The 12799-nt window shown below is 43.5% G+C and overlaps 1 protein-coding gene across 1 annotated transcript in view; it reads left to right on the top strand.

Moving 5' to 3' along the window:
• Positions 1 to 11711, top strand: part of App (amyloid beta precursor protein) — a 220432-nt gene extending 208721 nt beyond the window's left edge. The window contains exons 16-18 of the mRNA XM_051150165.1: positions 697 to 797; positions 4828 to 4974; positions 10727 to 11711. Of these exons, the coding sequence (XP_051006122.1) occupies positions 697 to 797; positions 4828 to 4974; positions 10727 to 10828 (350 nt within the window). The 3' untranslated portion in view covers positions 10829 to 11711. The remainder of the gene's footprint in view (positions 1 to 696; positions 798 to 4827; positions 4975 to 10726) is intronic.
• Positions 11712 to 12799: the final 1088 nt, after the last annotated feature.

The following is a 12799-nucleotide window of genomic DNA, read 5'->3' as shown; positions in this document are numbered from 1 at the left end:
CTCAAATTAAGTGCTATAAGAATTGCTCCAAGACTCATAAAGCCATGTATAGAGAAAGAAAAATTACGTCATAAATTCTATTAGTCCCAAAGAAGCATTTTGCTCATTGTGTGATATTCCTTCATAATCAGCAGGTGAAGGGTGTCCACGTGGTGTGTACAGCTAGAGAGGGGATGCTCAGCTAAACAAATTACAAGACTGACAATGCTGCTATGCGTAGGAGCACGGACATGATTTATTTGTAATTAGAACAAAGCTCCAAAGTAGTCGTTTTGTTCTCCTGGGTCATTCATGTTCATTTTCAAAGCTTTGCATTTTTTTAAAGTAATGACAACCCATAAATAAGTGCACATAATAAACAATAAGCCACTAAAACCAAGTCAACATCTCCTAGGTACAGATTTAACCCAGCATCCTAACCAGCATTGATTTTGTTTTTTCTCCTTCCTACCCTTCCCTTTTAATTACAGCCTGTGTTTGGCTGTAGAAATGTTCGGTCTTTCCTCAGTCTTTTTGCTTGATAGGCAGTGGTTAGTGGTTTAAATCTAGGTGTCATTTTTTCCTTGAGGAAATTGCTTAATCTATTTTCCTAAAAGTTCTGGCCCAGAAAGACATTTCAGGCAGCCTTTGCCTCGTTGTGCAACTGGTTGAAGCTAAAACTAATTGATGGCCCTGTGTACGTTGTGGTTCATGCAGGTTCTGGGTTGACAAATATCAAGACAGAAGAGATCTCCGAAGTGAAAATGGATGCAGAGTTCGGCCATGATTCAGGGTTTGAAGTCCGTCATCAAAAACTGGTAAGCAAAATGATTTAGCCCTCCCCACAACTGTGTGTCTGCTCAGATGGCATCCATGGAAGCGCTTGGCTCATCCTGTGCCAATACTGAAAGCTAAACGCAAAACCAAAATGCATGCCTAGATCGTCACAAAGATAGGAAGCAAAGTAAGTGGGGCTCTGTGTGTGGTTCCTTATCACCAGAAGCAGCTGAGCCCAGGTGGAACCTAAAAGTCTAGTTCGTTTCCGTGTTGTGGCCACATCAGCTGATATCCATGCAGTATACTTCCTAGGAAAATAGGTTTTTCAGGTTGAACATATCTACTCCAAATACCCAACATGAGAAGCTCCAGAATTCACTTCCTGGCCCTTGGCAGGGTACCACAAGCAATAAACTTAACAATAGCATGAGGTTTTGAAAGGTATCGTGTACAACTCTCTTTTTTACATGCATGCTGTGCGTAGGAAAAGTGAGTTTTGTTTAGATTTGGTTCCAATTTCCAAGATAATCTCATTCTGTAAATACAAGAATTACAGAATCAAGATTTCTGAAACCTTTCTGGTCATTACCAGTCTTGACCTATTATATATTTTATTTGAAGAATCAGAGTTTCAGACGTGCAGACAGTACTTGGGTCTATGGAACCTTTCTTAGGGTGTTGGCTTAAGTTCCCATGTGCAAGTAGATTCTTCCCGTCCTCTGTCTCCCATCCACTCCTCCTTCCCACCCCTTCCCCACCTCCCAGTGTTTCTTTGTCTTATAGGGGAAAGATAGTGGGGACCTTGTTGACGTAGATGGTGGCAAGATGTGACTGTGACTCCTCAATGTCCCATTAGTGCCTTGGGTAAAGAAGAAACCAGTTTCTCTTAACACAATGCTGGTTTTCTTCCTAATGTTAAAACTAGAATGAACAGAAACGCAAGTGTCTTCTTTATAGGAAGGCAGAGAGTATATAATTCTTTACCAAAAACAAAGAAATTAGAGTAAGCCAAATCCCAGCTTGTTAGAGTTCCTTCCATGTTACCAGTTATCACAATAAAGCACTTACGTGGGGAACAAAAGGAGGTAATAAAATTCTCGTATAGTGCTACTTGGTCAGCACTCCAGCACGGCTGTTAGATGGAGTTTTTGGTTTGTTTTTGTTTTCCAAAAAATGTCACGCAGCCTTCTGAAGTATAGTTTTTATTGGCCAGTTCATTGTTGTGTTTGCAACTGTGAAATCAGAGGTGTCCCTGGTTTGGCTGAAGCTGCATGGATTAAAAACAAAACTGGGGTGACTGCTGAAGGGTAGGGCGTTGGAGTAGAGAACTGAAGATGCATGCACAGAATCACAGGTTCCTGAGCTGGTGTCCCAGACGCCCTTCTCGGTAATTACACGAACCCCTGTAATGCGACAGTGACTAATGGGAACGGCAGCAATTACGGGCATCAGCTCCCTCTACTGTGCTAGCTGATAAGATAATGTACTATAATTAGTGCACTGAATATTACAGAATTACAGTATTTCCTTAAAGACATAGGAATATGTCCAGACTCACATTTATTCCTGATTACTTCACTGTAGTATCATTAGCTAATTAATGATTTCCTTTAATAAATATGGTGAGCTAGCATATTTGGTTAGCGAGGGGATTAATTATGAACCATTTCTAATTTTGTTGCAGATGCACCGTGAGTAACGTCCGCTTAGAAATGTTTTTATCTGCTCTAGTTTCCTTCATCTTTGCAAACCGCAGCAGTGATAGATTTAGCGATGAAAATTGGTCATTCACTTTTTTAAAGCCTCATGAAAAAAATTATTTTGGGAACTTTTTTCACTAACTTACATAACATGTGGTGTATGGTCTGGAACAGTTCCCATCCCTCCCCACCTCCTTTTTTTAATAATCTACCATAAGATCATCTCTTATATAACAAGATAAGTAAAGGGCAGTCTGAATGTGTTATTCCACCTAAGTAGATAAAGCTGAAAAAAAGCAGCTAGCTTTTGCAAAGAGCATAGAAGCTATATGTACCTTTCAGAAAATTTATCACAGTGAATAAAGTTCTCCTGTGTGATGTTCTCAGGATTCTTTTATGTTTAATATAAACAGCCAGAGTACAGCAGTATTGTCAATTTTGGTTTCGGGAGTCTGCATAATAAAGCATGAGTTGCTTGTGTCACTAATATTCCTCCTTGCCTACTATTGCTTCTCATAGAAAACATGGCGCTTTTACAGTCGAGCGTGCATTGCAGGGTTAATTCAATCTGACCGAGTTCTTGTATTATGAAGTAGGTAACAGGGCTGTCCGTTTCTCTCTGATTAACTCCTGTGTTTCAGAATGTTTACTGGTACATAGAGAGCATATCCCTTCAAAGAAATGGAAGCATAAAGGTTTGAAAGCTAGCTAGAGCAAAGCCACCCACTGTGGGCAGGAGAGGGCACACGTGCGTCTAGAAGGATGATGGGCACCTCTATGGTTTTTACCAAATGCTTACCTGTCAAAGGATTTCTGGTCCCTGCTGACTTTATGTTCTGAGATGTGCTAGAAAAATTGCCTTCACAGGAGACACTGTCAAGAGAACAAAGCGACAGCCTACAGACTGGGAAAAGATCTTCACCAACCCTACATCTGACAAAGGTCTAATATCCAAAATATATAAAGAACTCAAGAAATTAAACACCACCAAACCGAATAACCCAATTGAGAAATGGGGCTTGGAACTAAACAGAGAATTCTCAACAGAGGAGTATCAAATGGCTGAGAAACACTTAAAGAAATGCTCAACCTCCTTAGTCATCAGGGAAATGCAAATCAAAACAACTCTGAGATTCCATCTTACACCCATCAGAATGGCTAAGATCAAAAATTCAAGCAACACCACATGCTGGTGAGGATGTGGGGAGAGAGGAACACTCCTTCATTGCTGGTGGGAATGCAAACTAGTACAGCCACTTTGGAAATCTATCTGGTGCTATCTCAGAAAAATGGGAATAGGGCTTCCTCAAGACCCAACTATTCCACTCCTTGGAATATACCCAGAAGATGCTCCAGCACACAACAAGAAAATTTGCTCAACCATGTTCATAGCAGCCTTATTCATAATAGCCAGAACATGGAAACAGCCTAAGTGTCCCTCAGTAGAAGAGTGGATAAAGAAACTGTGGTACATATACACTATGGAATACTACTCAGCTATTAAAAACAAGGAATTCCCGAAATTTGTGGATAAATGGATTGAGCTAGAAATGATCATAATGAGTGAGTTAACCCAGAAGCAGAAAGAATCAAATGGTATATACTCACTTATATCTGCATACTACCCCAAGAGGCATGTCCCACGAAAGCCTTCACTTACCAGGAAACTGGGACAGAGGGGAAGGCATCCTATTGGGACTCTAAATGAGAGACGCATGGAAGAATAGCAAAATAAAAGGATACAGAGGGTCCTAGAAATCTACAAGTAGAACAATATGATAGGCAGATTTGGGCCCAGGGGTCCCGCTCAAACTAAGGCACCAGCCAAGGACAATACAGGAGGTAAACTTTAAACCCCTTCCCAGATCTAGCCAATGGTCAGAATATTCTCCACAGTTGAGTGGAGAGTGTGATATGACTTTCTCATGTACTCTGGTGCCTCACATTTGACCATGTCCCCTGGAGGGGGAGACCTGGTGGCACTCAGAGGAAGGACAGCAGGTAGCCAAGAAGAGACTTGATACCCTATGAGAATATATAGGGGGAGGTAATCCCCCTCAGGAACAGTCATAGGGGAGGGGAATAATGGGAAAATGGGGGGGGGGAGGAATGGGAGGATACAAGGGATGGGATAAACATTGAGATGTAACAAGAATAAATTAATAAAAAAAATTATAAAAAGAAAAAAAAAAGAAAAATTGCCTTCAGAGCCTGGGAGACCATGTGTTGCTCATCGCTTTGAAGAGTAGGATGCTCATCTGTAGGGACCCGCCCACTCACACTCACTGAGCTATGGCAGAGGGTCCGCTGAAACTTTTCTACATACATAGTCTCCAGCACTTACAGTTCTTTTTCTTGGCTTGTTTTCAAGGTGTTCTTTGCAGAGGATGTGGGTTCAAACAAAGGTGCCATCATTGGACTCATGGTGGGCGGCGTTGTCATAGCAACAGTGATTGTCATCACCCTGGTGATGCTGAAGAAGAAACAGTACACATCCATCCATCATGGCGTGGTGGAGGTACGTAAACTTGGAAGCTTGTCTGCTAGTGGGAATAAAAGGAAGTACAGGCAGGGAAACACACTGGGCCTTGTCCTGAGAACCTCCTGTGAAACACAGTCTCCCTCCATGGTGCTGAGGTTACTGCTGTTTTCTTGCTGTGGTTTTCATCCATTCAGGGTTACTGTGAGTTTAATGAACATTATATGTTGTTAGTTTAACTTATGACTTGTATTGAAAATAACCAAAATAAGAATAATTGTAATGCTCAGCTTAAAAAAAAAAAAAAGAGTATGCTTTCTCTTAAACAACAGAAACAGTATCAGAACTCAGAATTGGAAAAGGGTGAGTGTTTGCTTTTGGAAAAAAAAAATAAAACCTCAACATTCATTCCTGGTTTTTTGTTTTGTTTGGACCCTTAAGTAATCAGGCCGCTGAGTAGAACCAGGTAATGATAAATACTACTGATCTTCAGGAATGACTCTTACCATAGTGTCTTGAAAGAAATTATATTGTATCAAGTAGCCCAGTAAAACAAAATACATGGCAATTACCACTGAGGTGCTGTTCAAGATATTACCCTAAGTTTCCATCTGAGCAAAATGTCAGTTCCATGGTGTTGTGGAGAAGCACTGGGACAGGACAGAATGCACACGTGAGACCCACAGACCAACCAAGCAGGGACGCTAAGCACAGAAGGTGGCTGTGTCATCAAAAAGTACAGGGAGCAAATGTAACTCCTTTCTCTGTTGATGCAGGGAAGAAAGAGCGAAAGGAAGGGAATTTACAAACAGCGCCTCTCTATGCGTTTAGCATACACTTGTGAGGATGGGGAAGTCTTAAAGCATCACCGTGTGCGTAATTCTTACATAGTGAATTAATAGTATAGGCATTATAGAACTGAAAGAGCTCTGTGGCCAAACCGATCTCGCTTTGTAGATGAGAACAGCGAATCAAAAAGATTTGCACAGCGCCAAACTTAATATAGCCCAGGTTTCTCCCATACTACCCATTGCTTTCCATCAGAGGCCAGTGTTAAGGGACTCACTAGAGAAAGTGCTCCAGACTGTCCACAATCATAGAGGCTAGAGGTGATTTAATAAACTCAAATGAGAGCAAGCCACGAACCTCACTTTCATCAGTCCTTACCATCTTCTCCACAAACAGCTTGTTCGCGGGGATGCTCATGGGAACTGTAGTGGGTTTTATATTCCTGTCTCCGTTGATGCGGATACTGAAGACCCGTGTGTTGGTTGGATAAGACCCAGGAAACTGTCGTAGCAGGAGGAAAAAGAACTGAATATTTCACAAACTAGAGTATAAATACATGTGGGCTTTTTTAAAGCAATAACTCTAAGACTCGAGGTATAAAGTGTCTGTGACACAAACAGAAGGATCTACCTGTGTTTGGATCTATAGCACCCACCCTAAACCCCAGGCAGAGCAGTGAGTGCCTGAGATGCCAGCACTGGTGGGGACAGACAAGTGATTCCTGAGTGTTGGCTAGAATTGACAAGCTCCAGATTTAGTGAGAGACCCTGTCTCAAAAAAATGAGGTGAGAGCATTGAGGAAAACACTTGACCCCAACCGCTGGCCTTCTTCACATGCAGACACCAAATTTGAGGTTTTCCTCTTTATAAGTGTCCTTCAAACACTGTAAAACATTATTTCCAATGCATCTCTCATTTCTAATGAAATCTGTTTTTAAACTTCAGCCCTTTATTTGCATATATGAATAATTCAAAAACTCCTTTGCATTTCATTAATATAAGTCTGTTTAAATGGTCTTAATTTGGTGGAGTTTTCCTGTGTGAAAAAATTTCTTGTTAAATGCCCATCTTGTTGCCACAAGCTACAGCCTGTCTCTGCCACTAGAAGAGGGTACCACAGGATGAGTGGATTACACAACAAAAAATGCATTTTTCCTGCCCAGTGATGGAGGTTAGAAGTCTGCGACCACACTGTCAGCAGAATTGGTTTCATCTGATGTCTCTCTCCTTAGTTTGTAGACAGCTGTCTTCTCCCAAGGTCTTCATGTGCTTTCCCTCGGGTCTTCTTACGTCCTAATCCCTTCATTCTAAGGACTCCAGTCACAACTGGGCTACAGTCTGCCCTCGCGGCCTCACTGAACTGTGCTTACCACTTTCACACCCTGTCTTCTAACAAATGTAGTAACCTTCAGGGTTACTTAGCGCTGGCAATGGATGCGCCTAAACTGCCTACCTACACGGAGATGGAATCATAATTACAAAGATGAGAGGAGCGTGTTTCCGGGTTGAGCAGAAAAACAGCATCGGGAAGGGTGGAAAGAGTAGGGAAGTGACACAGCAAGAGTACAAGAGTCCTCGGGTGGGGTGGGGCAGGTCAGTGATGGAGGGCTCGCCTGCATGCACTGGGTTCAATCCTCGGCACTTTGATTTTATTATTTTTTAATATATTTTATTGATTTATTCATATTACATCTCAATTGTTATCCCATCCCTTGTATCCTTCCATTTCTCCCTCCCTCCCATTTTCCCCTTACTCCCTTTCCCTATGACTGTGACTGAGGGGGACCTCTTCCCCCTGTATATGCTCATAGGGTATCAAGTCTCTTCTTGGTAGCCTGCTGTCCTTCCTCTGAGTGCCACCAGGTCTCCCCCTCCGGGGGACGTGGTCCAATATGGGGCACCAGAGTTCGTGTGAAAGATTTTCTTAAAGACGTTTGGGCTGATTGGGCTCAGGTCTTTACAGTGCCATCACCTCGGGTGGCCAGTTGAAGCCACATGCTGTGTTGTGCAAAGGCTTGGATGTCCAAAAGGCAGGGTCCTATACTATTAAGCAAGGCCAGCTGCCGATCAGTCCCTCTATTGTTCAACCCAGACTACAGGGGAGAGAATATTTAGAAATGGGGTGCCGGTGTTTTCTTCTCCAACAGCTGGGTGTTCCTCCCCCTGGTAAGAGCGGATTCTGTCCCCCATTCCCCCATTCCGTGGGGTCCCATTATTCCTTCTAGAGCTCTGCCAGCAGCCCAAGCTTCCCCAGCTCAGCTTTGAAGGAAATAGTATTAGGGCATCCCTGCCACAGGTGGCCATCGACAGATTGGCACCCGGCCTCCTGGTAGGTTTGAGGGCTCTCACACTGAGGAAGGCTCACCCTTTCTCTTTGCTTAGCTGAGGGTTTCTCCCCAGACATGGATATTCACCCCCAGCATTCAAGAGAACTGGGGATTAAAACTTGCCATTTAGACTCCTCTCCTCAGGTGCCCTTTGTAGAAAGCAATCTTTTCAGAAGCTCAGAGCCCTGGGAAGACTGAGGACCAAGCTGCCCCGTCGCAGGAATCCTGAAACCCTTCTGCTTCCCAGCAGCAAAGGGCATCAAGGATTAGCACTGAAAGCAAACCAAGGAAAGACAGGAATTGAGATGCCAGGACTGGGCCAGCTCTTTAAGCCTGGGGTCTCTGTTGGGGCTCCCTTGAGCGTTGGTTTTGGAATTTGAAGAGAGAAAACTAAATAACAGTATTAAACCGGCAGATGTTCCACTGTTCTTGGGAATGGCTTGACAGGCAGCGAGAGGATTGCCGCCACTCCTCGAGGTGTATACATGTGCAGCTGTGTGTATTTTTCTATACGAAGAAACAGCAGCTTCATGCTTGATCTCCAAAGCCAGATTTTTTTTTCAGATTTTTTTTTTTAAAAAACCCTTACTTGGAATCTCAGTTCTAGGGTAACACAGAGCGGGAATGTCCAGGTTCAAGCCACACAGGAATGCAGGCTGGCTGGTCCCTAGCAAGCAGACTAGCTCTCGCTTCTGGGAGCTAATCTGTAGAGAGAAAGCAGGTTAGCTTGCCAGCCTGTGGCCAATTACACAATTGCCAATTAAATCGAGGTGACCTCATTTGTTGACAGCAGAGCAAGTCACAGGAATCAGGAAGAGATGGGGAAAACACCTGTGTGTTTCTGCCAAAGGGCAGTGATGCTGGGCATCCATTTGAGCCGTGGTTCCTGAGTGCGAGCTCTTAGGTAGCACTTGTGGTAGGAGGAAACACCTAGGCCCGTCGTCACTGGAATAACCTGGAAACAGGACCACAGGCAGCTCTCACAGGAGGGAAGATGGGACAGCTCCCATCCATATACCACCTCCTGAAGATGGGAGGAGGGGTCAGGGCCAATAACGAGAACCTGAGAGAAGGGCAGCTCTAGTCCCACTGCACGGTGATTGTGGCATGAAGTCTGTCTCATGCCTGAGCTAAAAAGAGTCACTGGTTCTGTGAGGTAGGGGGTCACACTCGGTGGCCATGGACGAATTTATATCCATAGGCTCTCCATCTGAGTTACTTTGTAGATGGGACTAGTCATGACCCACTAGATCTGTCTACACCCCTGGTAGCGCAACCATGTGCTCTCTGACTCCCCCACCCACCCCCCCCCCCAACACACACACATTGGGTTTAAGAATCACCACTGCAGTGAGAGACCCTGTGCAGGGTCCAAACTGCCATTGGCACTGGATAAATTGCCTGTTGTCATTTGGCAAAGCTCAACAATGGGAGATGGGATCCTCCTGAAAAAAATGAGGCTACAAGCTCAATTCAATCCTGTGCAGAATAAGAAATAGCCCTTTGAAATAAACCCATAGGATACACCTTAACATTTCTGCCAACATGCTTTACTCTGTGTGCGCTTGGACAGATTCTCTTCGTCTTCCAGGGGTTTTACGCAGGCTGAGCTCTTCTTAATCCAGCACACTTAAGCAGGCACCTCCTCTTCTCACTGGGAGAGGGAGTGCTAATACAGAAACAGGAAGAGCCATTAGCTACCATAAAGAGATAAGTGCCCTGCACAATCTACAGAGACTGACAGCCTGCAGGGCTCTGCATGACAGTGGCTGAAGGAGAAGCGTGTTTATAATGCTGGCCTGCTCTTACAGGTAAAATCTGCAGTAGAGCTCTGGCCTGGCATGTGTAAGCCCTGAATCCAGCCCCTAGCACTCACTGCAAATTATACATGTGTAGGTATGAAAGATAGATAGGTAGGTAGGTAGATAGATAGATAGATAGATAGATAGATAGATAGATAGATAGATAGATAGATAGAATGTGCTATATATAATAATTAGGACAGCATATCTCTATCTAGTTTTTCTTTTTCATGGCAAGTAATACCCCCTTTTATTTATGTATTTTACCACTTTAATTAATAGGTTCTCAGAACTCTCATTAACCTTTCTACAAACATAAAAGTACACTGAAATGGCAGAAGATTCTTGGGACCCCAGAAAGCTGAGCATTATTTTCTGCACAGATCTGAGTGTCACTTGGTGCACGTTTTGTGTGACGCTCTTTCCAGTTTACCACCCTGTGTCTTCAGTGCTGGCCATTTCAGCCAAAGTGCCCTGTGCAGGCCTGAGTAGCACCACCTAGTGGCTAGGTGCAGCATGTGCATAAGCCATGGCCTCTGCGGTGTATGTGAGAACTTGGGGATAAATCAGGGATGTTTTGCACTTTGAGCAAAAGAAAAGGAACATTTAGTGTGTCCTTTCACTGTACAACCATGCTCCCTTAAAGTGTTGTTGGGTTTGGGTTTTGGATTTGGTTTGGTGGGCAGTGGAGTGTGGAGACAGGGTTTCTCTGTGTAGCCCTGGCTGTCCTGGACTCGCTTTGTAGACCAGGCTGGCCCTGAACTCAGAGATCCGCCTGCCTCTGCCTCCCAGGTGCCGGGATTAAGGACATGCACCACCGCACCCGGCTTATGTTGGTGCATTTTAAACCTGAGTCTCACGCCCACTTTCCAGGTTGACGCTGCCGTGACCCCAGAGGAGCGCCACCTCTCCAAGATGCAGCAGAACGGCTACGAGAACCCAACCTACAAGTTCTTTGAGCAGATGCAAAACTAAGCCAGCGCCCCAGCAGCGGCCTCGGAACTTGGACAGCAAAACCATTGCTTCACTACCCATCGGTGTTCATTGATACAATAACGTGGAAAAGGAACAAACCCTTCTGTTCTTTTACTCATCATCGCCTTTTGACAGCTGTGCTGTAACACAAGTAGATGCCTGAACTTGAATTAATATACAAATCAGTAATGTATTCTCTTTCTCTCTTTACATTCTGGTCTCTACACTACATTATTAATGGGTTTTGTGTACTGTTAAAAAAAAAAGAAAGAAAAAAATTAGCTGTATCAAACTAGTGCATGAATAGATTATCTCCTGATTATTTATCACATACATAGGCCCTTAGCCCGTTGTATATTATTCTTGTGGTTTGTGGCCCGATTAACTCCTACTTGAAATATGCTTTAAAAAATCGATGGGGGATGCTTCATGTGAACGTGGGCGCTTAGCTGCTTCTCTTGTCTAAGTATTCTTTTCCTGATCACTATGCATTTTAAACACTTTTAAGTATTCCAAATGATTTAGAGAATTCTTTTCCATGATTGCATTTTACTGTACAGATTGCTGCTTCTGCTCTATCTGTGATATAGGAATAAGAGGGTACACATTGGTTTCTTTGTGCCTGTTTTATGTGCACACATTAGGCATTGAGAATTTGAACTTTTTTTTTTGTCCATGTATCTTTGGATCTTTGATAAAAAAAAAAAAAAAAATCCCTGTTCATCGTAAGCACTTTTACGGGTGGGGGGAGGGAGTGTTCGGCTGGTCTCAAATTACCAAGAATTCTCCAAAAATAATTTTCTGCAGGATGATTGTACAGAATCATTGCTTATGCCATGATAGCTTTCTACACTGTATTACATAAATAAATTAAATAAAATAACTCCAGGCAAGGCTTTCCTTTGAAGGGTGATTGTGGATATTGAGTGGTAAAGGTAATGTGGGGGTGGGAGAGGAGGAGGCAGGTTCCATTGCACCTGTCCAGTCTCACAGCCTTCATTTAATGATGCTGAAAGAAAATGAAAACAAGGAAGAAAATAAGAGGGTAAAGGGGCACGCTGAGACAGCCCCTTTAAGCATTCTACAGTTTGTATAAAATGGTGTTTTCATGGGAATAAAGACATTGCTAGAGGGGCACCATTGTATTGGGGTGATTCTATGGTAAGAGTTGATTATTTAGTAGTCTAGACTGGTGAGAATCCATCTCGTATGGAGTCTGAAGAGGAAATTGCGGGAACACAGCTCTTAATGCTGTTAAACTATTTCATGGGTCTAATTGTTGGTGTTTATTGTTCTAAAGGGCCATGCTGCCTCGTCTTGGTCCTTGTGTTCCAAATGTGAGACACAAAAAGAGAAAAGCTGTAGAAAAAAAAATCCTTTTTTTTTTTTTTTTTCATTCAGTGTAGGTTCTCAAGTATCCCAGTCTAGCATCTAACTCATGTCACCAAGGATGGCCTTGAACTCCTGCTCCTCCTGCCTCCACAGGCATGCGCCCTCATGCCCCATATATGAGGTGCTGGGGTTTGAGCCCAGGCCTCTCTGTATGCCAGGTAAGTTCTCTGCCGTGTGAGCTTGTGGGCTACAGCCTCAGCCTCTGGAAATGATGCCTCTGCAGCAGGGTCTGGACCAAGGCAATGCACCCACATTTTGTGGGCAGTCATTCTCATTCATGGGGATATCCGCATTGTCTATATTTATCCGCACCTACCTGATTCCAACAGAAACTTCTCACCGTGCCTGTGATTCCAGTACTTGGGAGGAAGGCAAAAGACCAAGGCCTCCCAAGACTACAGAGTAAGTGTCTCAAAAAGTAAAACAACGAAAGTGTTTCCCAAAGACATTTCCCAACACCAGAAGGAAAAAAAAAAAAAAATCAAGTGTCCAGATCCTGCCAAGCATCTCTTAAGAAAGCAAGATGCAAACCACTGATCTATAAACTGTTTTTAGCATTTCTTTTATGTGGAGTGTGTT

Source organism: Acomys russatus, chromosome 8, assembly GCF_903995435.1.
Source record: "Acomys russatus chromosome 8, mAcoRus1.1, whole genome shotgun sequence".
Lineage (NCBI taxonomy): Eukaryota > Metazoa > Chordata > Mammalia > Rodentia > Muridae > Acomys > Acomys russatus.
This window is presented reverse-complemented; position numbering and strand designations above follow the sequence as displayed.